The 23984-nt window shown below is 35.0% G+C and overlaps 1 protein-coding gene across 4 annotated transcripts; it reads left to right on the top strand.

Annotated features, from left to right (window-relative positions):
* Positions 1-680: 680 nt before the first annotated feature.
* LOC123718463 (protein quiver) lies at positions 681-22234 on the top strand. 4 transcript variants are annotated; one of them, XM_045674972.1, is made up of 6 exons: positions 681-792; positions 7291-7374; positions 7681-7740; positions 11897-11947; positions 15668-15814; positions 16488-22234. In XM_045674972.1, exons 2-6 carry the CDS (start codon positions 7344-7346, stop codon positions 16679-16681), a joined length of 483 nt encoding a protein of 160 aa, XP_045530928.1. In that variant the 5' UTR covers positions 681-792; positions 7291-7343; the 3' UTR covers positions 16682-22234. The 4 variants fall into 4 exon arrangements, with proteins under 4 accessions (XP_045530928.1, XP_045530927.1, XP_045530930.1 ...); XM_045674971.1 differs by having other exon boundaries at positions 681-816; XM_045674973.1 differs by lacking the exon at positions 681-792 and adding an exon at positions 947-1300.
* Positions 22235-23984: the final 1750 nt, after the last annotated feature.

Raw genomic sequence — 23984 nt, 5'->3', positions numbered from 1 at the left:
TGTTAGTATAATATTAATGCTAATGGACGACAGTGAGTACCACGTTAACCAACTAATAAAGTCTACTGTTATAACCGTATATCTACAGAAATTACAGTAAATTCTTACGCATTACCATAAGTACTGCGACACGCGTTTCGGAATCCGCATAGCGGCATAGCGCAGCCAATGCCGAGAGAACAGTGTTGCCAGTAAAATAAATTTTCCCACAAAATATACAAAATATATTCGATTTAAAAATATACAATTTTGATGACTTAAACTATTATTATTTTGATACGTATGCGGCTTTTTAGTTGTAATGTACAAAGTCTGAAATATCTTATAATCGTAATCCCAAATATGTCAATGTCCGTGAAACTAAAACTACTAATAAACAAATCTAAAAATATATTATCATACCTTAATTTTATTTATGTCATTAATAAAAAAAACATAAATCTTGAAAGGCCGACAACGCACTTGCGAGCCTACTGGCAATGTGTGGTATCACTTAACGTCAGATGAGCCTTATTCAAGCCCATTTGCCTCCTATTACATAAAAAAAACATTACATCTTATTTTTGTACATAGTGTAAATGTGTTTAACTTCATACATAAAGAAAAGTAAAAAATAATATAGAAATTGTTAGGTTATTCGTATACCAGGACTAGCAACACTAGTACGTTAGTGTGCCCCGAGCGCGCTGCACGCATTGAAGTAAATCATGAAATCATATAAACGAAAATTATTATGAACAAGTAATAAAAAATAAAAAGATGTATTCACGTTTATAACAGTGTTAAATTGTGGTGTGTACAATGTTATTTTTATCGGTAAGATATATGTAGTTATAATAATTAAAAGCGAATTCTGATACAAAACATAAAAATCTATCAAAATAAAAAGAAATATATATGTCCACAGACTATTAAATATATTACCTCTTTATTCAAAAGCTAAAATGATTGATTCCCCGCGTCTTAGATAACATTCGTGTAAAATCAATATTCTCTGCGCAGTTGTACGTCCCCTTGTGACTTAACTATTACTTAACCTAAATATTTAACAACAAATGAACAAAACGGAACATTTTATTAATGCAATAATAAATGTACATCAGGTATTTTTAAAGATTCTTGTCGGAAATTGTTTACGTTGATTTGTCATTTGTAAATATTTTTTTTATTGAAGGACTAGTAAAACAAATACCACTAAGTGTTTAAGTGTTTAAAAATCGATACAGTTACGCAAAAATTTGAAAAATATACAAAAACTGTGTTAAAGGAGATGTTTTAAAAAAAATACCAACGTCAATAAGTGAGTATTAGGTATTTAATTTTTAAACGTTTGAATTATAAACAAACTGCGTCGTTTAACGATTATAGATTTAGACATTTTTATTATTTACTGAAGAGACACCATAACAATACCAATTTTATAATATTAAAAAAATTGTTTACGTAATAATATATTAGTAGTAACGAAAATAGAATTGACTCTTGGAGGCAATTTAAACCTTGCAAGCTGTCTTACGTAACATTTTATTCGACCTGGGGGCTTACTCAAGATGCCTAAGCAGCGGTGTACCTACCTATGTAGAAAGCTGGAACTTTAATTTGTATGAAAATGACAATTCGTGTCGACAAATTTTCACGCAAATTTAGTTCTCGACTAACGACGACATACACTACTGTTAAGGCATCTTGACTAAGCTCTCAGTGTTGAGTGTTTAAGCGTGCTCCATTGAGCGTTTGAAACCTTCAATTAACATATTGGCTTAGGGTGAGATTCAGAAACGAGAATTAGAACTTAGAAGTATGTATCTATATTATATATTAATAAAAATGCAGCGCAATACTCGAAGGCTGGATCAATACTAGTATGTTTTTTTAATTTGAACTCTGAGGAAGGTGTTTTCTTTGTCAAGAAAATTTATCGAACTGCTTAAAAACCAGAGTTTATTTCGGAAAAAAACTAGGCTGGAAGAGCTCGAGTAATTTTATTTATTCCTTGAAGTCTGAGGAAGGTGGAATTGGAAAAAAAACAAGGAAAAGCCTAAAAAGCAGCCTCTATAGGGTAACATAACAATTCCATATGTTGGTATATTACTAAAAAGGTAGGCTAAGTGAAATCATATTAAGGCAAAACGAAGTACGCGGGGTAAGGCATTTTTAATAATAATACAGTGGCGTCGCAACCCATTTTTTAAACAGAACTGGGGCTGCCTCAATCTCACCTGATATTATGTAAGATGTGGCCTATTGGATACGTATGTTCGGGAAATACCTATTGAGCTATAAAAATACTGTCTAGGGAAGGGTGCAAAGAGTTCTACTCCTTTGCTGATCTTCTTTAATAATTGTATTAATTACAAATAGTGGTAACAGTCAATTGCCTTGAATAATACATGTATAGCAGTTTTCGACAGAAACTATCATCTCTGGCGACGTAGCTTTGATCCCTCTGCACCAATGGAGTTTCTATATATTTCTTTTAACAGGAGCAATATATCAGATTTGTAAAAAAAGTCTCTGTTAACAAAGCGAGCTTAGTTTTGACAATTTTCTATTTATGACATCCTTGGCACTTGGAAGTCGTGTTTAAAAGTCTCTTCATCACCTGTGTTAAATTTATGAGCAGGCCTAGTGGCTTCAGGCTAACAGTCAACAGTGTGTGTCACATAAGGATGATCAGCTACTTGCGAGTATAAAGTACAGTAGCTATGTCGAATTTGATACATTTTTCGATATTTGATTCATTTTTGCTAAACTCCACCCATATCACTTTGAGCGTTCCACAACTGAGCGTTTAAAGTCAGTTTTTGGGTACCACCACTATCTTATCCGCCCACTGAAGTACTTCTGAACCAATTCGACTTGGGGTCCTCTGGCAATGTCAGTGCCTATAGGCGGCGGTTTCACTTAGCATATTCCCTTCTCTTCATTGACTCCCTTAACCTAACCATAACCTTTCTAACTTGGTGATAGGTCCATATTTGGCCGTATAGTCCGTGAAAGAGAGACATCACAAGTATTATTATCCAGTACACCTAAGTCTCAAGCCGAGTTCAAAAGGAACTGGCAACGCGCCAGGAATTATTGCAATCGCCTGACCCCTGACAACTTGTAAAACTTTTTAATGCACTTGGAATTTGGCAAAGCCTTGGACAGAATTTTAAATTACATCCCGAATGAACCGCTTGGCACCCAACTTGGTCGATTGTTGGTGAAGAAATTGGCATATTGTATGTTTTTGGTGACGTCTAACATAGAAATTCCATAATATAGAGTATTTCCAGTATTGTTAACATGATTATCATCTTCCGCTGGTTCTGCGACCCCAATAGTGTCTCGGCCTCCGAAATGAGAAACTTTCAGCGCTGTCCTGTCTATATTCTAAACATAATTAAAAATTGAAGAATAGGAATCTAAAATGAACTTAGCTTACTGGCAGCATTGCGATACTTATTCGAACCCACCAGCTCTGGGGTCACCGGATGCCAATTAAAATCTTTAATTAACACTTGAATGTACCAAGACTACTCCAAAGAGAACAAAATCGTTAGAGTAAGGGCTTTATTTTTGCCGCCTGCCCTGCAGCCGTGTGCTTGTGCTTGTCCGAAGGAGGCGGTGTCCACACAAGAAGACAAGATTTTTGTTTCTAACAGTCAATTGTCCTAAATAGTTTTTAAGCAGTTTCAGAGCAACTATCTTTCCTGAGGGCGGAGGTTTGATCCCTGTGCACCTTCAGTTGTACCTTCCTTTGCACCATCAATCATTTCCCCATAATATCTTTCACTTTATGACTGTCTTCAAGAATTTACATGACTAATGATGATTATATCACCCTGGTGGCAGGGTCCGATAGAGCACGTCGTCGGCAAATAATAGGACTTTGGAAAATTTAATAACGCTTGGAACATTCCAAGGACCTCCTTAATAATTATCAAAAATAGCAACGGTCCCAGATTTGAACCCTGCGAGACATATTCTCCATATTTAACATTGGAAACGGATTGATTATTAGAAAAAAACTCAAGCAGAACAGGACCACATCCAATAAGTTTACTTCTGGATAAGAATGTCATTGTCTACATGATCGAACGCTTTGCGAAAATCCAAATATAATGCCACGTCACAACCGTAATATTCAATATCATTATAATTGGGTTTCTAAGAGAATTAATATATTGCCAAAATTGCGAAGGTTTACTAACTAAATTTAATGACATCATATGTAAATAATTTATGTTAGCTTTGCGAATGTCGTTCTTAATGATTGACCTAAGACGTTTAAATTCTAAATCTCTATTATCATTAAGAAACTGCCACTGCTAATAATGCTGCGCTTTAGTTCTTAATTTAGCAATTATTTCATTACTAAAATATAAAGGGTAGACCCTTTGTTCAGGTAACTTTCGAATTTTTCTAAGAAAAGGTTGATCAACAGAGCTATAAAGAATGCTATTAAAATTTTCTACCGTAATTCTTTCCAGTCTACGATTTTACAAATATAAAATAAAGACAAAATACGTATCTAAATAAATTTCTATTAATTTATGTTAGTGTAACCAGCAGCTCTTGTGAACTCAGCCAGAGACAAATAAGTCCACCTCGATATGAATCTTATCAACTGTACAAGGCAGAGAAAAAAATAAACTCGACTGTCATAATCATTGATCAAAAATAATAATCCAGAATTAGAAATTGCTTCTTGCGTCACAAATTTTATTTTTGAAGTTTTTCCAAGGATTTGTGTCACAATTTCGGGACGCGTTAATAGAAATTTATTTTTATATATATTACCTAGTAAAACTGGTTTGATTAGGCTGTATCATTGCTTTTACTACTGATCGTTTAAAAGCAGTTTATGGGCATCACCACTATGTGGAACCAGCCCATTGAAGTATTCCCGATCTAATTCGACTTAGGGTCCTTCTCATCCTTCATTACTGAATAATGGAGCATGTTTATGCATTACTGGCTGTCCCCGCGCACTTCATTTCGCCTTAATATGATTTTACTTAGGCTACCTTTTTGGTAACATTCCAACATATGGAACATTTTGCTACGCTACCCCATAGGGACTGGTTTTCAAGCGTTTCTCTCCTATACCTCTCAGAGTTGAAGCAATAAATAATTACTCGAATTGATCCAGTCGTCTTCTGTTTTTCTGTTCATCATTTCCTTAATATATATATACTTATACTATATAAATCCCGCATTTTGACGGCTAGAATTAACCAATTAGTTCAAACACTAATATTTACAAAATTATTAACCTACATAGTAATAGTATAGTAGTATAATAAGAAAATTAAAACAAATTAAATAAGTTTGGTCATTGTGGCCTTTAACGCTGGCATTTCGTCGCTGTATGGCTTATTCGTCGAGTGAGGAAACACCAGCTCAGGGGTCACTTACGGGCCAACTTAATTATTTAATTAGCGACTAATTTACGCAATTATGACATTTACAATTCCTTTATAGCAAATCAATTGTTGCAAATAAATGATGAAGCCAGACGTTCTTACAATTAAAAGAGGTAGGTGGGGAAATTAGGCCGTGTACAAAGAATAATATCTGTATCGGTTAGATTCGCGGAGAGAATTGTCTCTTTTGTTTTCCGATGTACAGCAACGGAGTTTTTAAAATCATTATTATTGCGGTATCTGCTCTTGACGGACTCTCCTACTCCTGCTACGTTAGTTTTATTTAAGAGACCGTTTATTTTTTAATATTCTTATTGACAGATTTACAGCTCATAACTAAATGTACTAAATATAAAATTCTTTTTACTCCAACAATATTCACATATTTTTAAGTAGGTACTCAATAATAAAATCACTATAGGTCCAGACTGACTGTTAATATCGTTTATTAAAACCTAAACATAACAATCAAATATACAGTATTTACAATTTTCTTAACCTACATGATTATAAAAATAATTAAAAAGAACATTAAAACAAATTAAACAAGTTTGATCCCCGTGGCAGTGTACCTTTAACGCTGGCAGCATTTCCTCGCTGTATTGCGATACTTATCCGCTGAACGAGGAAAGCACCAGCTCTGGCGTCACCGGAACTATCTACCAGGTGGCAAGTTGAATCTTTAATAGCGCCTGCGCACTTATTTGCACGGCCCAAGATTCTCTACTCCAATGGGATCACAATCGAAGTTGAAGCAAAGACTCTTATATTGAAGCCGTTGATTGTTTTCCGCCTGCTCTGCGTCCGCCCCAGCTGTTTTGCTTGTCCGAGAGAGGTGGGACGGGGCTAACGTAGTATTGTCTTTTGTTAACTTAGCTTTTACACATTAAAAGAAAACACTTTTTAACCGGATTGAAGCTATTTACATAAATTTTAATTTTTCCGACGTTTCGCGTGCTTTACAGCGTTGCTGGTCACGGTGACTGAAGACAAAAGATGTTGAATGTCAAAAGTATCACAGCTTTAGAGAAAGTTGTGTTATCTGTATTTATTTCCCCGGAGTTGGTATCGACAAAAAGATGACGGATTTTTACAGAAATGACTCACGGTGTCCTCTATTTTTCGCGAATTGTTTGTCTTGGGGTTTTAATTTGGATATTATTGGATCCCAGGAGTATGATAATTTTAGGCCGTCTTCTCTATTGAAATTGGGGTGTTTTTTTATTTCAATCGCTTCGCGTACCAATCTTGGGAAGAATCTTTTTTCTTTTTATGTAAAATAATTATAATTTTATAATAATACATAGCTTCAATCCAGTTAAAAAGTGTTTTCTTTCACCAAAGAATTCAGAAGTCTCAGCTCTCCTTGCCGACACTTGAGGCGAACAAGTCAATAGTACGTAGCTGTTCCCTCTGTAATTGGTGTTGACTTTTTTTTTTATTGATAATATCTTTCAACGCGCAGCACACTCATACATTCAATTTTCTATGTGGCAATCATGACATACACGAAGAGATAATACAAATATCAAACACTTAAAATTAGAAATCGATATCCAGACCCAGCTCGTTTATCAGAATGCTCATGAGGACATCGATGAGCTTTCACCAAAACGCGTTATCTTGAAAGGTGATGGGATGGGGTATCCAGAGGGTACACGAAATTTAGCATAAAAAAATTCAGAGCATGAACCAGAACAAAACGAAAGTATGCCTTTAAAGCGAATTTTTAACTGTTTTCTTTGCAAAATAAAAATATCTAATAGTATGTTTGTTAGTTTCTACGGTATTAACCAGGTCCGTAGATACGAACAAGCTTCCTGTGTATCAAATGCTTCTTCACTGATGTTGTTAAAATGGATAGATTTCTTTGCAGGTTAATTAATCTGTTATTTATGTGATGGATTTCTGATTCGTGAAACCAACGGGATGAAAATGCGCTGGATTTTTCCTGTTCCAGGTGAGTGTTTTTTTATAAGGCGTGTCTCTATTGATCCAGGTGTTCCAACAGGGGGCCGACAGAATGGGGTTATGATGTTAAGTCATACCGTCCATGGACCCTCTTTGGTACGCTCTTTTTTATAGAACAAACGAGCAAGAGGCTCACCTGATGTTAAGTGATACCACCGCCCATGGAAACTCTCAATGCCAGAGGGCTCGCGAGTGCGTCGCTCGCCTTTCTTTCTGAAATTCTTTTACTGAAACTTTAGAAGTGACAAGTGCTGGGCTCTAAATATGTAATGATTGATTCTCCATTCTGTTACAGTCCTCCTAATGTCATGGTTTGGAGTGGACGACGTGAAGGCAAACTCATGTATTCGAACTGGTAATGTAAATTTATGCGTCTGATCATCGATATATATATCGTTAGAGGCAAATATCAGATACGAATGCGCGATTGAAATATATTTTAATAGTAGCAATTATGAGAAGTTTGGGTTGAATGAGGAGGGCAACAGTGGATGGTGAGGTCTTGGACCAATTCCAGGACGTACTAGAGTATGGTGAATGTTATGTAAGTGAGGTATGTCAGTACCGTAGCAAGTGGAGATCCGTCGTCTCTGCCTTCCCCTTCGGGAGAAACGCGTGAAGGTATAAATAATGTAATCATAGGAAAGAGAGGTTTGTTTGAAAGTATCAGAAAGTACTGTCAGTTTACAACTTATGAATCCATTAATTGACGAAGGTTATATAGGGTGTCCTATAAATCAACGTCAAGATGTAGACGGGGTATTTTTTTGTTATCACTTTGGAATCCTGACTAAATGCCGCACATTAATACTATTTTTATGTCACCTGCTTGCAAAGTACATTCTTTCAACTTGGTCGTAGTGACTCGGTGTGTATAAAAACATTTTTTTCATTAATTTAAAAGATACGTAATATTTATAAATTCCGGTTATGGATAATATGTATTTAAACAGGAAACATTATGAAAGATAGATGTGACAATACAGGTTGTATATGGTGAAATTATTTTTTAAATATTAAAATTCTTGTCTCGTAACTTCTTGGGCGGCTTGACCGATTTTTATTTTGTATTTGGTAGAGAATAGATATGAATGATGAAAGGCAAACGAGCACCACCCATGGACGTTGCCCGAAGGCATGCTGGTCGGTCACTTGTCCTATAAATTGTTTCGGAATTGGGCTGGTTCCACATAGTGGTGGTATCAAAAACTGACTTTAAACGCTCAGTTGTGGAAGGGACGTTGAGGTACGAGTTCTACCAACATCCCCTTTAGGGATATTAGTACTGTAGTTAACGTAATACGTTAATATTTTCATCACGACTTTTTTTAATGGATTGAGGTTTGGCCACCATCCCACCTGATGTTGAGTTCTGGCTTATTGGAGGGCACTCTTTTTTTTAATAAAATTTTTTTTTAGACTACCCTCTTGTAATAAAATATTGGTGTGCATGTGTGTATGTGTGTGTGTATTCTTTAGGGGACCTTTTACTATTAATATCGAATCATTTATGGAAAACTGCCTCGTTGGTGCGTACTGATATGCCTCTAGAGATGTAAAATTATCGATATTTTATGTGTTTGTTCACGTGTTTCACGGGAATGCGTGTGACGTAAGGAATGGGTATATGCATGTGTGTATAGTAACACAGATTGGTATTTTAACACCTGGTCCATTCTGCTGGTAACTGAGATTACATAGCGACCCAAGCCCTTGGATATATAATGTATATCAATAGAAAAGAAGAATCATTTTAATGGTTATTTTAATTTTCAATAGACTCCTAAGGAAGGCTTAGAAAAATGTCAGTTACAAACAGAATTTTCTAAATTTCCTCTTGAAAATTCATTATTTAGATTTGTTTCTTCCTAAGTGAGTACGTTTTATCAAACCAAATTATAAACTGAATTAACGGGAATGCAAAAAAATCGCGGAAAATGGCGTTAATATGTATTTTAGACGTACGTTACATTAGACAAAGGTATAGGCGAAAAGACTCGTATCCTCTTTTGGCGAAAAGACTAGTAACCAGGTATATCATCTCGTTGAAGTTTGATGAAATTGAAATGACGTCATAGTACATTTATAATGGATACTTTTAAACAAATAATATCTATATGTCGCAGCCAACTAGCTTAGTCAATCAATATTCTAGCCTATTTACTAAGCGCCTGAATGATTCAACCGTAGCATTAGTTATAACATTAACTGGCTGGCTTACGCCAGTCGTATGATAGGTCGACCGCAAGTGACCTGAGAAATGTATGTTTAAATTTATATGTTTTAAATGTCAGGAGTATGCGTGCAAGCTGTACTATATATATATGGGGTAAGACCTAAGTACCTATCCACCTGACATAAATCCTACAGATGTACCTTAAAACATAAATAGTTGAATATATAAGGGCAGCTCCTAAGGGAACAAAATAGAAGTTAGAGGAAAGACTCTTACATTAATTTATTATTTTCCGACCGCTCTGCGGCCGCGCCATCTTCTCGCTTGTCCGAGATATTAGGAAATTCCTGAACAAAATACTAATCAGGTCTCCCCCTGATATTGATTTATAGACCGATCCTGGGAAACTTCTGGCCTGAGAAGATTTCTAATAAACTACAGGAACCGGTGTTGGGTAACGCCGATTGGTTGCCAGATCTTACGTCACCCAACCACATCTCAATCCTAGCGATGCGCAGTAGCGGCAGCAACACGATAAGCTGGTGTGGTCCGATGTTAAGTGCTCAATAAAGAACGAGTTAGTGGAGCACTGTAGATGCCCTCTAATTACCCTCTACAGATACAACCTATCTGGATCTATAAAAGATAATAATTTGGAAAATTATTTTACCAATATGCTGTATTAACCCGAGTTGAATGAATGTCTGATTTGAAAAGTAAGTGAAAAAATCCGACACTATTCTCATTACACTGAAAGTTACATTTAATGAGTGTGCATTGTGTGTGTGGAGGCACAGGTCTCTCTTCCACAACTCTCCAACACCGATGGGATGGATGTCTAGTAACATTAATCGTAAGACATATTGCTTTCTTTTGTGCCTCTCTATAACTGGAGGTTGGCCATCAGTCTCGTGAAGCGTGTCCTGTCCTGTACCAGACGCAGCAACTCTATTTTTTTCTTCTACCAACACGCCGTTTAACCTGGATTTTAGCCGTTATAATTAATTGAAGGAGGTGGTAGCGGTCATGGCCCTTGCAGTCACGCTAATGGCCATTAGGGCCAAGGTCTTGGGACACAGTTTCAGACCTTCAAAAAAGTAATCAGTATTATTTAAATATTTACCGTTTAGCATAGCGTGTCGTCATATAAACGAGTGCATTTCTCGAAATGAGGTCAGTCTTCAAAGGCTTTTGACGTAAACATGCATTTTTATTTAAAACCTTTATGGGTCATACTAAATGCTAGAATAGTGAGTTGTGTAACAAAACCTTGAATTTAGAAATGGGCTTGAGATTAACATTTTGAAACGCGCTATCAAAGTATTTGTCTCTTAGTATATACTTCAGGGGATTGACTACCCCACGACGGCTCAAGCCGATGTCCGCGTCTTGCAGGAGAGCCCATGCGCAAGTCGCGGGAAAAAGCCCTTCCAAAATTTGTAATTTGTTTTTTGCTATTTAAAATTCTGTTGTTATAAAGCTGGCATTTCCTCACTGTGTTGCGATACTTATTGGTTGAAAACCCACATCTCTGGTTCACCCACCAGGCGCCAACTTAAATCTTTACTTAGCTGTGCACTTGTATATATGGTATAGTTTAAGGTAGAATGATCTCAGTAATTAATTTTTCCGTCAAACGTAGGCGTGAGTTCAGAATTTCTTGTAAATCAGTAAATATATTTAGCTACTTATACAATGATTACTTTCATAAAAGTTCATGTAATCTGTAACACGACATTCACTGTTAGGCGTTATACAGTATCATTGATTATTGAATAAAAGCAACGGTGTCATTTGTTTTTTAAAAAAGCAACACCACACAATATCATAGACATCCTTCAGGATGTAAGATGTCAGTGTATCACAGTCAATTTGTCAGTAGTGGCGGAGAGTTTATTCGCCACGTCCGTTCTACGCCCTTGATTTGAGAACTGGCTGTAAATGTAAAATTAGAAGCTTTCATTATGTATTTCTTTATTGACGTGCATAAGTGTGCCTTGTGTTACCTGAATGAATAAATTATTTTGAAATTGAATCGATCGTTGAGTTCGCCGGACGTGCGCACTGACCGTGTTTAAATATTAAATAAAAATGTCGAACTGTCGACTGTAGTGACACGAATTTTTCAAATATTAATCACGATTCAATTTGCGACATACATATAGGATAATAAAGGTTAGCAAAAACAAAACGAAATTTTTTAGTTAATTGTTCTGTAATTACGTGAATTGAATACAAGTCTTTTCGCCGCGGTCCAAATTTGGAAAATTTCCATAAGACGTACTCACAAAAATGTTGTTACCTGTTCCCAACTAACGGTAGCATGGATTTTCAGCATTATGGACTATAACACTCACTCCCCTAATACAAGCTGAATGCGATAGATGTAAGTATAAATTTACTATGCTTATTCCGTATCTGTAGTAAAAATGTTGTGTGTGTGACGAGCTGTCAAGTATTAGTGTAATGGCGGCGTATCCTGCATTCCAATTCAGAAACGTCAAATCGCATGGCCCGGGGAACAAGTTCGTAAAGCACTATTACGAATATTTCAATGTTTTGTCATGTTTGACTTCCTTGGGTGTTGATTTTTTTACTAATTTTTTTCAGAATTTTTGCAAAACGTTTTACTATAGAAAAATCACGAAGATGTCTTTATTCTACGGAAACTATTTTGCCAAATTTTTCATTCCTGAAATAGATAGAGCTGCAACCATAAAGACGGTTTTGTTTAGATTGCAATTATACCAAATAACCGACAGTTAATAAATAACATATCTCTGTTTCACCAACGTCATAATACTTCCGTTAAAATAGTGGTAATAAATTATTACGTTCTAGACATTCGTCAAATTACCATCGTAATCTGCGGTAACTGTGTCGTCCGTAATTATGTTTGAACAGTGTAACAATCTTAAACGCTTTTGCTCTTCAGTCTATTTAGATAAATTACTAATAATATACATTTAGTTATATATTAACTATTTACACTGAATACTTAACGATGTTTAAATCGCCGAAGAGGTTACATTATTAGGTTACATTTTATATGTATGTAATGCATACTTAGTATCTTAGTAATAATAAAAATCTTCTTTTAGTTTTCCTAAAAAAAATATCTTACGACTTTGTTCCTTGGGGCAAGCGAAATGTCGAAGAGGCTCTGATCTCGGCTCTGTCAATTTGTTAATTCTTTTTCCATAGACAAAATTATACATGATTTTATGTTGACCCTTCAGTCTCTTTCAACTCCGTTGATTTTTGTATGTTGTATGGTAGAGAATGGTTATAGGTGGATATATGGTTCATTACTAGCTTATTCATTTATAAAATAGTATAGAAATAATAACTAGTGGCGCTACAGCCTTTTTAAGCCTGGACCTCAGATTACTGTATCATGATGATTTGTCTTATAGGCAAGTAAGTGATCAGCCTCCTGTGTCACACGCCGTCGTGTTGGCGCTAAGGCACGATTCCTTACGATATTTTCTTTCGTACGAGCGAATGTTAAATGGGCAATAAATGTCCTTCGGTGCACAGTTGGTGTTCTAGCACCTCAGGGGTGACAGACACGCTGAAGCCATCAGGCCAACTTCTTGGTTTATAGCGCTATCCTCGAGTGGGTCACTGGTTCTAAGTGAAATACCAACCTGAAAGACCAAAATGTTTTTACTCTAATCTTTACAGCTAAGTTCATGTCAATGCCATCAAAACTTTGTAATAACTTAAAAGTGAGATCCATGTAATACCAAGTCAATAACAATACGGGATCTTCTGTCTCGAGTTATTGCGTATACAGCTAACCTAATAACACCAAGACTACACTTTATACTTATTAGTTGAGAGAGGAAAGCACCAGCTCTGAGGTCACCGGTACTATCTACCAGACGCCAACTTAAATCTTTAATTAGCGCCTGTGCACTAGAACCAAACGGAGAGCGAGAGTCTCTACTCGAAAGGGAACAAAATCGATGTTGGAGGAGAGACTCTTATATTTCAGCCATTTATTACTTTCCCGTCCAACTTATTATAATTATTACTTATTATTATTAACAATAGAAATAATTATTCATTTTACATGCTGGTTAAATTTTCGTTTAAAAAGGTATTACATATACATTTTTTATCGAGTTTCGTGAGCTTTTCACCTTTGCGTGTTAAGAGAAATCGATCGAGAGAGTTCACAAAGCACTTGTCGGTTTTAGATTTTATTTATTTAACATCATTAAGTATTAAACAGTAATAGAAGTGTTGACCTGACTTCAGCGCCCCTATCCCAGAGGTCGCAGAAGCTCGACTCCAAAGAAATTATTCACATGATCGCCTATTTTCCTATTCAGATAAATCTGAGGCTCACACCTAAAAGGCTGTAGCGCCACTGGTTTTTTTAGAGCTTTTTGATTGGAATGTAAATTACATAGATTAATAACATCAGTTAGGTAGTCATCATCAGTCAGATAACATTTTAACCAGCAGTTTAAGAATTATAACTAGTCAAAGTTTCTTAATTTTGTCACTGAGTGACCGATCATTAAAAGTCTAAGGCATTTCTAGCAGACATAGGAGCTTCAATAAAATTATTGTTTGATGATGATATGGTCACGTACAACGGATTACGGACCTATTGCGCGTCTAAGTGCTGAAACTGAGTCCACAAACCATACCCTATTGATATAACGTCGTTAGGTTATTTTTGTAATAACTAGAGAAGAAGGCACTGAATTTACCGACTTGGCATTACATGGAACTCACTTTTTACGGTAGACGCAAGTCGCGTTGCGAGATTTCTTTAAATTATGTTCTGATGGGAATTGAGGATATTTCTCGATTTAAAAACTCCAAACATTTAGTAATTTTATCATTAATAATTCGTAATTATCAATTAAATCTGCCAACCGTTTGGAAGAGGCCTGAACATGAAATCCTTGAAAGGCATTACAATTCTAGAAAATCCAAACTTGTATACACAGATTATATAGGTTGGCAGCATTATTAATTAAAACTTCGTTAAATGAAAAAAATGTTAATGTTTAAGGGCCCTCCCTCCCCCTTAAACATTAATAATTATTAGTAATGCAAGGGGTAGCAATCTTAGTAAGGGAAACAAAATAAAAACTAAAGTGCAAAATTAATTTAAAAAAAAATGGTTTTACGGACGATAGTTTAACGTGACACCGTCATAGCAAAACATTGAAGAAATTATTGCATACATTTATGCATAAAATTAATTATCACTATTCTGTATGAATACAAGGAAGGAGTGAATCCTCGGACGCATAGGCCAATCGAGTAGATACACTGAGTGAAACAGTACAATGAGCGTAACGGGACAGTGAGCGTAATGTGACAATTCGCGTAACGGGACAAAGAGTCAAGCTTTTTCGTGCTTTCAGCTGGCGCTCATCAATTTATTAGACGATGTCACGTAAAAACATTTAACTATACAATTACTAAACTATAAAAAAGCTAATCTTAAGATTCATGAATCACTTTTTAGAGCAATATAAAAACGGCAATGAGAATGAGCAAGAAGAGAAGAGCAGAAGACTTTAAGTTTAATTTAAATAATGTTAATTGTCCAAACATAGCATCATGCTTGGTTGAAGGGGTGGTTGGAAGTCTAAACTTAACGGCAACTTTCGTCTGTCAAAAGACGTAATTAATTTGACACACAGTAGCCTAAGTGTCGATTGAGCTGACCCTAAGAGCTTACTTAGTTATTTTATAATTTACAAATATTCCTCTTAAGGTAAGTTAAAACTGAATTAATATTCAGAACAATGTTACCAGCCTCGATACTGTCATAGCGATAATGACTGCCATCCCAACTAAAATGTTGAGTGGCCATCGTACAGAGTACCACCGCTGAATTCTCTGCAATAGGTTCATAACCATTTTATTTATATTTAGAGTACCGAGTCCTATTTTCCTATAGCAGAGATGTAGATGAATTAAACACCATTAAGACAATTCATTACTAAATTTAGTTTAAGATTCAGGCCGTCAAATGATTGGCGCTCAAAATTCTATGATTGAGTCTCTGTCAAGAAATTTCCGCCCCACATTTGGTCTTAATTCTATTCATACAATATAAACTTGATTTCAGCACGCACAATATACTGTTACGAGTGCGACAGTTGGACGGATCCGAGATGTAAGGATCCATTCAACTACACGGCGTTGCCTCGCGACCAGCCGCCATTGCAGACCTGCAATGGATGCTGTGTCAAAATGGTGCGGTATTCTAAAAGCCGTAAGTATATTTTATCCTAAGGAATAAAATAATATATATTTACAATATTAATTATTAACATAGCAATAATTCATGTAGGTTAAATAGAAAATTTAAATAAATTTGTTATGGACATTTATTGACAAACTTATTCGTTGAACGAAAGTACCAGTTCTTATTATTAATTTAAGAAATAAAATAAATATTTCTCTGAATTATTAAAACATTGCAAAGTCATTTTATATAATAATAATAAAGCAACCTTAATTACATACTGTTAAAAGTTACGTATATCAAATAGGTGTTAGTTTTGTTATTTTATTCTTAATCTACGTTCGTTATTGTTATTTCCATTCGACTCCTACAGAAGCCCTCGTGATGAAGGCCCCCTTCTGAACTTTTCATTGGGATATGTCCTTAGATTCCTTCACGATTTCTCCTCAGAATAAACTACGTCATCAGCTCATCGCAAAATTTGTTTACACTGGGATAAAATATGAAAAACAACAGATTTTTTAATGAATAAAATGTCATTTATTCGTGAAAGCTTATCAAGCAAGCTCCTGAACCAAGCCTCTGGTTCTCTGGTTAGCAGAAGACCGCCCATTGTCTATCTTATTTCTCCTACTTTGTGACATCGTGCTGAAACTGTTATTATTACACTAGGATTGGAAATTTATATTTTATTTTGCAGCGTACGAGGTGGTCCGTCGAACATGCACGTCGCAGTTACAGATAAACCTCTTCATGGTGGACCACGTTTGCATGATGGAAAGTACAGGCAATGGTCACATGTGTTTCTGTGAGGAGGATATGTGCAACGGCGCAGCAACTGTCTCTAACATTTTAGCATTCGCACTGGTCATAATAGCATGTGCATGTAGGTGAAGTAGCTAGGATCGGTCGACTCGAAGGAAATTTTGTGGGAAATACGAAATTTTGACAGGAAATTTAAACTTAGGGTGAATGTGAACCCTGTTAAATCTAACCAGTCTTTTAACTAAAGTACTCCGGAGTATTGTGACAAAAGAGTTCTTTAGTTAAGATACATTTTGATTGTCGATATTTATGATTGTTGTGAATATTTCGAGAGTAAGCTAATTAAGGAGTGTGATTAACTTTAACGGAAGTGTAAAAATTGTGTTTCAACTTCGTTTAGCGATCTTGAAATTTAAACTTAGGGTTATGCGAAAGTTCAAATTAGGTACGAATGTCATTGTATAAGTGAAAGATGCGAAGTGATGTGCGAGTCACGATAAATATGGTGATTTATCGAGTCGATCGACGCTGCAACACTAGTTTTAATTAATTTTCGTCCAATTGTAGATGTAGAACGTGAAAATTCACGGAAACGCATTTTCCCTAAGGACTAGGCTTTGCTTCATTTCTCAGAAACAATCGCTTGCATTCAAACACTTCGATTCATTCACATTGATAAGTCAAGTGGTCATTACTCATCTGTCAAATTTACAATTTGACATATTTAATTTATCCGTAATGTAATTAGTTGTCAGCTGTCGAATTTACAGTTTGACATATATTGAATGTGTCAGTTAAGTGGTCAGTTGTCAGTTATCCAATTTGCTCATTGACAGATTTAACGTTACCAAGTGACACTTTACATGGCCATTTTTCATTGTCAACTGAATAGTTGCTCTTGGATGTTTAACTAATTTCATCCCATATTAATTTTAATCCATGTATATATTATTTTAAGGTTGTATGACAGTGTAAATAGAAAGAAAAAGAACTATTTGAAAATGCGTGTGTACCAAATGACATTTGAACACAGCGTGACAGAAAGTGTAACACATGAAAGACGTCAGAAGTCAACCTCAAAACGTTATGTCACTTTGACAATTTCCTTTATCCGTAAATAGACCATTCTTGTTTCATTTCGATCGATGGAGCTAAAAGACATATCTTGTGAAATCAGACACACTGACACTTTACCACTTTTCTGTTTTTCAATGTCAATTGTCACTTCAAGTCTCTTATTGCTCTTATCTCTATGAACTTCTTCTCTATCACTTATTGTCTAGAATCAAATTGAAAACTATTTAATCTGGTTTAGTGGATTTAATATACAAGAATCCCTTTAAGTATTTCGATAAAGTGAATATAAAGTACCTGCCAAGCATTTCGTTACACATAGTTGGCAAATATAGATTATAGGTATATTTTGTCTATTCCAAAGACAATTTATATGCGTAGATAGAATGTAAATTGAAGGGGGAATGCTGACGTTGCCTCGCCACCGCTTTACAATATGATTTAGTAAATACAGCATTTCTCTATGAATTCAACGACAATACGTTGTTATTCAAATGTCATTTGACAGTTGACAGTAAAGAGAAACTATTCTCTTGATATATGCTTCGAATAGCTATTGTCTTTATTGCCGTGTCTGCATAAAGATTTGTCAAAGTTACAAGTTAAATGCAAAATGTTAGCCACTGAGTGGCCCTACTGATTTGTTCGTAACTACTGAGTTTTCCCCATCGTTCCTAGTGTGTTTAAGCAATATATAATCCTTAGCTACTATTATCTAGCTAATTGAGGCATATACTAATAGAACACGATAAAATAGGTATATTAGTTTAGAGATGGAATAATCGCTTAAAGTTTATCTAGACCAAAAGATTTGCTCATAGACGCACTATAGATAGAAATGTTGAAGTGGACTAGCGTGAACTGCCGATTTGTAGGTGAATCGATTTATATTCAAATAGAGTGTTACAATATTAAATTATAAATCAGATTCGAATTGTGTAAGAACACTTCGTTTTTTACTAATACTTGTATACGTACGTACATATGCATCTCCAACTTGGGCGCTCACTAAAGCATAGCATGCGGTGTATCGATGGAGCGATGATAGGGAAGAAAGCACAAAATAAAGAATACATCAACACAAGAACTAAGATAACAGATGACGGGATATCGAGGAGGCCTTTGTCAGAAAAGGTCACACGGATACCTAAAAAGAATGAGATATAAATGCTAGAAGTTAGCATCTCAATCTAATATTTGTTGTTATAAAGATAAACGTAACCTAACTGCAATAATCTCCCGGAAAGATCAACTATTTGCCTTAAGGAAACGTGAAAATGTGATCCTTGACGATCGATAAGCACCTTGAAATGACTGAACATGTTTTACATTGGCGAAGCGTGACAAATAAACCAATTATTATACGCATACTTATGTAAGGGAAGCCACACTATTGGTATTACCACCTACATATTAAGCGGATAAGGCTGTATTAAAATTCTTGAAAGAATCTTTGACTGCGATTGAAGGTCGAAGCATATAATAATTTGGTGTGAAAGTTTTCGTCGAAATTCGTATCTTACGTTAGACTGTTCTAATCATTTTTAGCTTGATATCGAAAACCTTACATTTTCGGTCCCTGGATATATTGCAAGGAAATTATAATCTCAATAAAAAAACCATTTTTGAAACCATTAAAAACTGATGAAAGACATTCCGAAGAGACAAGTTTTTTTTAATTATAGGACCTCTACATAATAGCCTACCAGGCACGCGATTAGGCAGCAGTGGAATGACAAATCTGCCATTTAAAAGGGGATTTTATTTGCTTAAAAGGCTTGGCGGCTTCCGCCGGTCCCGGGAGACAACTACCCCGGAAATATCCTCATGGTATGTATAGGCAAGTTGGAGTTACTTCTTGTGCTATTGCTAACATATTTGTCAAATTTATGGCAGATGTCCAAGTGACTATTAACATATATTCCAAAAAAACTTCCGGTCGAGTCGTTAGCTTGAGTCCAAACGGAGCTGATTTCTACTGCATAGAGAATTAAACAAGAAACATTGAGGCAGTAGGGAGTTGAATAACCAAGTTGAATGTCCCTAAGGCAGATAAGAACATGTCCTCCCATATTCTTATCTGCCTGCCCCTCTTCTGTTGTCCACTTCTCCCACGAAACTTTCGTTTCGTACCATTCCGTTACAAACAAAAAGTATATTTAACTATCCTAGGGCGAAAAGACACGACAGGGAGTAATAGGAATTTGGAAGGCCAAGAATTATTTTGGGATTCGGTAGGTGAGTTATATTATCACGTAGGCCTCTACCATCTGTTTCCATTCCTTTCTAATGTTAGCTCTTCTTGTCCAACTTTTTCCTTCTTTTCGCTTTATTTCGTCTGCCCATCTCTTCCTCTTTTCCTTTGTCCTTCTCGTGGTTGTCATTCTGTAATAATTTTTGTCCATTTCAACTGCTCTCTCGTCATGTGCTCGAACAGAAATAGGGCAAGAGTGAGTAAGAGTGAGGATATTCTTACACAATTCGAAAGACACAGTTTCGGAGCAACTTCAAATATGACACCAGCATGGTATCACGGTGCAATAGTGCTCGCTTAATTATAGCTATTGATCGCTAGTTAGGTTACACATAAGTTATGAAAATAAACACCAATTAATCATTAAAGTCGATTGTAAATGTAGTCATAAAAAAGTTCCCTTTTAATCTATCCTCAACTTTGTCTCTCGCTTGCATTTACACATTCTACTACTCCTTATGTTACTTTTAAGAAAACTTCGCGCTACTTCGTTTATGTCAAAAACAGATACGAAATTGTCAGAAGCAACTAGTACGAGTACATTCAAATAGTTTTTTTGGCAAATTTGAGCGAAGCGTATTTGCAACTAAGGAATGAAACAGCGAGAGTCATTTCATAATGTCATATTCTGACAGCTGGGTCGTATTTATATAATCTGTATAATTTACTAGCCTATAACGAAACAATCTTGAAATGGCGGACTTGCTATCTTGCTGATATCGCTCTGTACTATCACAGCGTACCAAAAGCAATTACGTTCTGTCAATTTTAAAATTAAAAATAAATTGTATGTCAAGCATATTTGGCCCCCATTTTGGTATTGTTTCGTAATTTTCTACGAATAATAAATTATTCTACTCCAAACTGTTCACTGTTCAACAAATCCATTTATTGTTACATTTTTTTATTAATATGTAACTTAGGGAGTAGTGTGGTGCATATTCGAAAAGAACACTAGCATAAAAATAACAGTTGCTCATAGATTAAAGTGCGTTTATACAATGTTATTTTTCATTGTTATTTTAACGGATTAAAATAATTTCGCTACACTCGCATAGTTGCTCTTTGTTGACAATCATGTGACAAATCGACTCAAAAATCTAAAGACCGAGTTAGGCTCTTCGTCGAGTCAACATTCAACTTTGTGGTGTTAAGAATTTCCTAACAGATACAATATTAGTGTTAATTATAGATAGATAAATTCATTCATAATTGAATCCGAAGTATCTTGGTTTGCATGTTTATTTAAGCATGGACGTGCACTGTAGTGGGGTGGACACATATCAAACCATTAAAATTGTATGCACCAAATAACTTTAACAATATTTTTGTAAAGGCTTTAGGCGTCAGAATATATTTATAGTTTGACAAGTGAATTCTGATCGCAGTTTGCTCAACAGTTATGTCAACAGATCTTGTCTTGATAATTTGATTGGTGCTACAGTACATTCATTCATATCACCGTAGAGTTAGTTTTTCTCTATTTAGATTTTAACATATCTTAAGGGCTATGTAATGACAGAATCAGCAGTTCTTATTACTCCAATTTGTAAGTGCTGAGTTTGTACAAAGATTGCCCAGGAGCACTGTCGGCATGAGCGGAATGCGTTGATCAAAACTAATCTTTTATGACATTAAATTATGACGGCTCTATAATATTTTGCAAAAGTTTCATAAGTGGTTGGCTATAACTTCCAAATCGAATATTTACTCAAATTAATTTAATGTCATGATCAACAGAAAATAGCATTAAAGTAGCAGATAAGCTTTCACTAATAATTTCACTGTTATTTTTAACTGCACTGTTATTTCGCTTGAAAAGACAGTTAACGAGATGGGAACTGCTATCGGCTATTTTTCACTGTGCTGGTCACGTGTTTAAGTGTGAATAATTGATATGTTGTATATAATGTATCATGCATTATGTACTGGTGTAATTAGGCCTACAGAATTAAAAGAAAAAAAAACATTAAATAAAACACAAACTATGAACACAATTTTGTTGACATTGAATATATATATTTTAAGAAAACGAAAATAGCCGATCAGTTTCCAAAGAAATAATGTGACCTGTTTGTTATTTTTCTTGTGTAATCATGGTCTATCTGTCAACGTTTTTGACAAATGACAGACGACGACCAGTTCGTAAATCATATCATTCTGAAATAGCTCTTTATTCTATGTAATAAAGACAATCTTTAAGAGCCAAGGATATTTGGTATTTCAGAACTGTCAATTGTCTAAAAAGTTTGTGTCTCTATGTAAAATTGCTCGAAATTATTACAATAAATTTTACCTTCAAAATGCGTAAAATATTTACAATTATGATTAGTTTCATCTGTCTGTAAAATAAAATTAGTCACCGTTTTAAATGTTATTTTAATGGGACTATTATAGTTTTACGATCACTATTTAAAACTAATATTATCGTTGTAATTTCGAATTATATTTTACTGTCAATATTTTTTTAGTTAAAGTATAATATGTTTTGATGTCAATAATTTATACAACTCTGAAAATTAAAACAAAATGGCGCTCCAGCTCTTCGTAATACCTTAACTTACCTATTTATGACAGTATTAGAATTATTTAAATTAAAAAGTAAGTTATATAGTTGTGATACGCCGACGATATTCTTTTATTTTACATTTTTTAAAGAAAATTTAAACCAGAAGCGCCATTTTAGATTTGTTTCTTTGAAGGTGTAGCTTCAGAGAAAAAAATTGGCGCGAACTAAGACTGTCGTCAATCTGACAGTTGACAGTATTAGCTCACCTCTGAAGCTGTTAAAAGGTGTATTAATTTTTAAGTGTTTGTGATTAGAAATGAAATTGTGCAATAACTTCATTATGTTATAAAAGTTGAAATATTATAGATTCGACTGAAAAAAAAATTTACTTCCATCGCTTGTGTTAAGGATATTTTGTTTATAAAACAACTTATTTTCAAGGATGTTTCGGGCAATTTCAAAGGTCAAGGGCAAGCGTGATTAATTGGTTTTGCATTTAATAGAAAGAACACTATAAGGAATTCGCCTTTTTAGCTTTGATAATTAATTTTTATGACAAATTGGTCATTCTATTTTTGAATTTGTAACTCTGCAACTAATATCATTTGTTTACTTTCGTTTGAATAATAAATAAACTCAGGCTGTGAGCGCGCATCGTGTCAAGTACTTTGACAATTGATGTTATTAGCCATTGATGATTGTTGCATGGTTTGTGACAGTCAGACACTTATATGTGGCTGATTTCTTTGATGACGTGGGCGTAAAATATGCCTACGCTATTTCAAATGTGTGTATTGACATACTGAGGTCATACTTAGCGCTAAGTTTCAACTAAATATTACGTCTAGTCGATAGTCTAAGTGTGTGTCAATCAATGACATGACTCAGCCTAGACTGTCATCTGTCAAATAAGTGTATGTAAATTTTAAGTTGGCGCACTGCAGGCTTCGTGCATTGCGCCATAAATGTATCTATATAATGTTTACTGGTGAGAAATTGATGATGAACTGTCTAATTTGTACATCGGAGTCTGTCAGACATAGTCTACCAGCTTTGTTAATTTTAAATCACATTTTAATCATATCAATAATGATGTTAACAGTTTGACGAATAGGGAAACGCTTGATAAACGTCATGCTTACGCAGCATTTTACAAAAAGATATTGTAGTACTTGTAGACGAGATTGTTAAAGCGAGAATCGGTACTCTGTATTTGATTCAATGAATGGACAAAATAATTGATATTAAAGCTGGAGTAAGCCCATAGTACAAACTATAACAACTACAAAATTTAATATTATTAGGTATTTTTGCATTTTATCACGCTATTTGGCATTTCTCAAGCGTTTCCGTTCGAAATGTATTTACTGTGTGGCGTATTAGTTCATAGCCAATAGCTACAATGCACCAGCAGATTACAAAATAAAGCTATTTTGCTGACAATAATGTGTTGTTTTATTAGAATGTGTGAAAGAACTTCATGAGATTTGTGGTCCCAACAGTGTAACCTCTTTTAGAGTCCGCGCCACTTGTAGACGCTGTCAGCGTATAGCAAAATGTTGCCAGCACGATTCTCTTAATTAAGATTTATATTT

Source organism: Pieris brassicae, chromosome Z (assembly GCF_905147105.1).
Source record: "Pieris brassicae chromosome Z, ilPieBrab1.1, whole genome shotgun sequence".
In the NCBI taxonomy this organism is placed as follows: domain Eukaryota; kingdom Metazoa; phylum Arthropoda; class Insecta; order Lepidoptera; family Pieridae; genus Pieris; species Pieris brassicae.
The sequence above is the reverse complement of the archived record's forward strand: the minus strand, read 5'-3'. Positions and strand labels throughout refer to the sequence as shown.